General features: G+C 44.1%; 1 protein-coding gene across 4 annotated transcripts in view; it reads right to left on the bottom strand.

The window, feature by feature from the left end:
• Positions 1-4171, bottom strand: part of QNG1 (Q-nucleotide N-glycosylase 1) — a 35631-nt gene extending 31460 nt beyond the window's left edge. Inside the window, exons 1-4 of one of the 4 annotated variants that reach the window (XM_085846175.1) lie at positions 4056-4171; positions 1406-1784; positions 930-1189; positions 651-846 (exon numbers count right to left, since the gene is read on the bottom strand). In XM_085846175.1, the coding sequence (XP_085702301.1) occupies positions 651-846; positions 930-1189; positions 1406-1754 (805 nt within the window). In that variant the 5' untranslated portion in view covers positions 1755-1784; positions 4056-4171. Of the gene's footprint in view, positions 1-650; positions 847-929; positions 1190-1405; positions 2610-4055 lie in introns of those variants that run through there. The other 3 variants (XM_085846176.1, XM_085846177.1, XM_085846174.1) reach the window with 3 other exon arrangements.
• Between the last annotated feature and the right edge of the window lie 899 nt (positions 4172-5070).

The following is a 5070-nucleotide window of genomic DNA, read 5'->3' as shown; positions in this document are numbered from 1 at the left end:
GTGTATGCATTTTACAGTTATCCATTTGTTTGTTCGTATGCAGCACAAGGCTTTTAACATCATTGGCCCCATTCTTCCGAATGCAACATCATTGGCTGAGGGCGCGGCTGTGCTGCTGATGGATTATATACTGTGTGCCAGCTTGTCGCAGAGGTAGAGCGCACACAGCGGCTGTGCTGCCACCCTTGTGCTGGTTAGAATAGGAATTTGGAATTTGTTCAGGGTGCCGGCGATAGCTCGCCAACTCTTCACAAATTATACCATGGGATCTTTCACATCCACCAACGAATGCTGGCAGATGGGAAGCCTGTTTAAAGTCCATCAGAGGGATGGCACAGACATTGATGAATATTTGTTACAGTGAAAGCTATTCAGTAACACGAGTTAATTTGTTTTTTTAATCATTGCTTTATTTCTGGGCAACCCAAAAGAAAAGTTAGTGAGCACTGTTGTCTCGCAAGCGATAATGCAATTATTTAGTATTAGTTAGCAACTATGTGGAACCTTGCAAAAAAGCTTTCTGAAAATTTATACAAACAAAAATCCACTGGACTACCTTCATGCATCCAATGTATCCTTACAATTCCTTCTTTCAAGCCCATTATGACCATTCACGAAATGAAAATAATCAGTGCCTCCTTCCTTCATACCTTCCTTCAGATTCTTCAGGAGACCGTCTGAGTACTTTAGAGCTCCCAAATAAGTCAGGACCTGGGGAACTCGGTAGTCAGCAAACATGGTGATGCTATCAATGTCAACGAAGGCAGCATCACCCTGCCCTTGGAAGCAACCCCAGAGGTCAGCCACCAGGATCTGGGCCCTCTTGTAGAAGCTCACAGGCTGGCCCTGGACACAAAATACAAGGCATCAAATACATGTGGGAGCAAGTATTGCACATCAATTAACAGGAGCAAATGAAGTTCTAGCACCTGGAAAATGCCCTCATCACGGAATGATGAGAAGTCGTTAATAATGAGGTGAAGCAGCTTTTGAGCACTGCGCTCACTTTGTCTGAGGCAGCTCAAGAAGGAACCACTGTAGTGCTGCAGAAGCACGGTGCCACTCTCCGTGAGCGCACCGTGCCGCTCTTGCAGTAGAGGTATTGCGGTGTTTGAATCTGAACGCAGTACGTACGCAAGTTCGTCCACATTCATTTGGCTGTAATACGCTGCGGATGTGATGGGAATCCCTGGAAGAGGCAATAAGGGATTAGAATCAGAGAAGTACCATTTCAACTTCATTGGATTTTTACGAGATGGGTTGTTTTATTTTAATCGACTCAATGAGACAGAATAGCAACAAGTGATTGTCCATTCAATCCAAATATCATATGGTGGAAACAGTCCGAAAGGAGCTAGAAACAAAGGTTTATTATCTTGCAGCATTACACAATGATCTATCACACCTTCATCCAGTGCTCGGTTGATGGCGGCACAGAGAGCCCAGTAGCCACTGTGTGCTTTGCCTCCATAATGCACAAGGTATTTCTGCTCCTCACTTTCAGACCAAAAGCTGAAGTTCAGAGTGTCCACCACAAACACCCAGTTGACAGCAGATTCATCTGCTTCCCTTGGGTGCAACCTGTGCTGATCTCTCCAGCTGGCTACGTTGAAGTTACCCTCTGAAAGGCTATTGATCAGCAGTTCAGTCACAGCCTGAACGCCATCGGTCGAGATGCTGACATCATGGCTGTGCTGGGCGATGAACCGTCCTGTCTCCAGCGGAAGCAACCGTCTCGTGGTCTCTTCCAGCATAGCTCCAGCTTTGCACAAAACGTCAATGAGCTTTGCACATACATACACACCATGAGTAAAGGTTAAACGGAGTGACATGAATATACACATTCACTATGTGTGTGTGTGTACATTGATGACAGCAATCTGTTCATTACACACAAAGCGAGGTAATACTAGAAGGGCACTCGGGAGAGCGCACACCTCCACCACGCTGATTAGTTTACGTTTTATATCCCCCTGATAGGCCGGAGCTGGATTCGGACGTGAACCAAAATCTAATGAGCTTGTTCTTGTCACCTCACCAACACATCCACCAAGTTTCATCCAAATCCATCAAAACATTGAGATATTGTGTTATATATCTGTTTTAGCTCCATCACTCAACGGTGAAGAATTACTTTAGACATTTTCGGATCTTCACCAAAATTGAATCAATTCGCCGTGGTCACACACCCAACCTGCCAACTAAGTTTCGTCCGAATCCGTCCACAACTATTTGAGATCTCGTGTCATATATCGTTTTTAGCCCCATCTCTCAATGGTGAAAAATCACTTTGAAGTTCCAGAAGTCAGATCCAGATCTTCACCAAAATCGAATCAGTTTGTCCTCATCACACACCCAACGTGTCCACCATGTTTTATCTGAATCCGTTCACAACTTTTTGAGATATCCTGCACACAGACAGACAGAGGTGAAAACATAACCTCTGCCCACCAAAATGATGCAACAGAAGTTCATAGACATGGAGCCGCCATCACATGTATCAGGCCTGTGTTGGCACACTTTACTGTGTTTGTATTACTTCGTCCTCTCGCAGAGAGTCTAATGACCAGGATGTGAATCCATGACCAAAGAGATGGCACGCCCCCTCCTCCCCAACTCTCTCACAACCCCCCCCCCCCTCAATGTCAATTGGCACATGCTTGCACGTCACTCAATCATAAATACAGGCGGTCCCATGGGCAGAGCCAGAGGGTGGGATGGAACGATCGTCCGTACCAACCATACTCTGTGCAGAGCGTTGGTGCTGCCAAAGCAGTCTCCTTGGCTATTGGACACAATCCTGGATGTGTCGCCACTCCGACACAACATACCAGCAAGCTGACACTCATTTTGCCGACTTCGGAAGGATGCCAGGCCGAGTCAACCCCACCTGGTATTAATTCAATCGCCGAGCAGGATTTGAACTCAGGACTTTAAGATCCCAAGCCAACCACTCCAGCCATTGAGGCAACACCAGGCACATAAACCTTCCACCGATTGTAAAAAGGCCCATCGGTGGTTAGTGGTCCCTGCTCAAAAAAAAAAATCACACAAGATGGCGCTGCTGAACAAACTACATTCACTGCCCTTGTGGCGTAGTTACGTGTGATGGAGCGATTGTAATCATGTTATTGTTACGAGTTGTTTTTGTTCGAAATTATTTCGTTGATAAACGTTTCTTTAAAAAGCAGAATTTTATTTTGTTATTATTAGATCCTCGTGGAGGATCTCTAAGTCTTACTCACGTTGTTGTTCTTCATCTTCTTCTTGTGGACTTTTTTGGTTTCACAGCCTACAGTTTTCATCGAAACTTCCTGAAACTTGGCATATATATGTAAAAATACCCTGCGCAGACAGCAACCATCGCCGATTTTGAAAATTACTCCAAGAAAAAAAAAAAAAAGTTATGACGTCAAAATATGTCCGCTAATGGGAATCGCCTAAAAAATTATCTCCGAAACTAGGCAAGCTTTTTGAATTCTGTTTGTGGGAATCGAACAGGGCATTCACATTGATGAATTACCGCACATATGATACATCACTATGACGTCATATCAATTTTTATGACGTCATTCCTATTTTTTGACATTTTTTTGTTTCACAACCCAGAGTTATCATCGGATCTTCGTGAAACTTGCCATGTATATGCAGAAAGCCCACGCGCAGGCAGTAACCATGTCCGATTTTGGAAATTCTTCCGAGAAAAAAAAAATTGACGTCATAATATCGCCGCGAATGGAAATCGCCTATACCATTATCTCCGAAACTAGGCAAGCTGTTTGAATTTTGTTTGCGGGAATCAAGCCGGGCATTAGCACAGATAATTTATCGCAAACCTGATACATCGCAATGACGTCATCATCAAGAGGACGAGGATCTTAGCTCATTTGAGCTCGTTCTTCCCACTTCCCCGTTTCCATTGAGCTTCGTTATGTAGTTTAGTTTTGATTCTCATCAATCCGTCCACGACTTAGTAACGATTAAAGGATTCGTGCATTGAATCGTTAAAATCATATCACACAGTACTTGACGACGATGAATAATAACCGGCATACCTTTCCGAGCGGCTCACATCCCGGACGAGAAGTGACGACACCAGAACAACGTGTTTCTCACCGCTTTATGGTTTGTGAAAAAATTTTTCAGTTCTTCAAAGATAAACGGACTTTCCGAAACGTAAACCATATCTTCAACCTTTTATAAGGTTAACTTCGGTCGATCATATTTGAAAACGAGATAGCCATCCTCACTTAAAATCACCGTATATACACCCACCCGATATTCACACGTTCTTGGTTTTTATGTTGGTCTGCACTCTGCACTCTCCAGTGTATCATTTATTTTATTTAAATCAGGCTACCGTCTGCACGCAGACAGATACCCAAGCCACCCTTTCAATTATCATTTCGCGTGCAGCCTGCGACTGCTGGTTGCATCATTGCTCAGAGCACGACTGTGCTGCTGATGCAGTGCCCCCTGTTTCCAGTAAGCTGGTTTTTGAAGGATGACAGGCTGAGTCAATCCATCTGCTGTTATTTCAACGGTAGAGAACAGGGGGCTCAAACTCAGCACCCTGAGGTCTTAAGCCATCTCTTTTACAGTGGTGAGAAAAAGTTTGTGAACCCTTTAGAATTTTCTGTATTTCTGCATAAACTTAAAGCCTAAAAGGTGATCAGATCTTCATCTAAGTCCTAATAATAGATAGAGGACCTGGTTTAACAAACAGCACACGAAAAAAAAAAACATCTACTTTATAATTTGTTTAGTGAGCAAAATGATCCAACATTCAATTTATTTTATCAGAAAAAGAGCAACTGCTTCAGTGCAACTGCTTCAGTGCAACTGCTTCAGTGCACCCCCTGTGTGCTATTATCTCCATGGAACTGCTGTGTGAAGAGTCCCAAGACGATGACGCTCTGTTTACCATGCTCTGCACCAACATTAGAGGGGGTGGCCCATGGACGTGGAATGGGACCTGTTACCCTTCTACAGAGTGAGGGCAGAATTATCCTGCTGGGAGGATATCTGTTTTGCTTGGGATCACCTGACCACACCCTGATTCTGGCAGCT

Source organism: Eptatretus burgeri, chromosome 11, assembly GCF_056783735.1.
Source record: "Eptatretus burgeri isolate ZD-2024b chromosome 11, Ebu_testis_v1, whole genome shotgun sequence".
NCBI lineage: Eukaryota > Metazoa > Chordata > Myxini > Myxiniformes > Myxinidae > Eptatretus > Eptatretus burgeri.
This window is presented reverse-complemented; position numbering and strand designations above follow the sequence as displayed.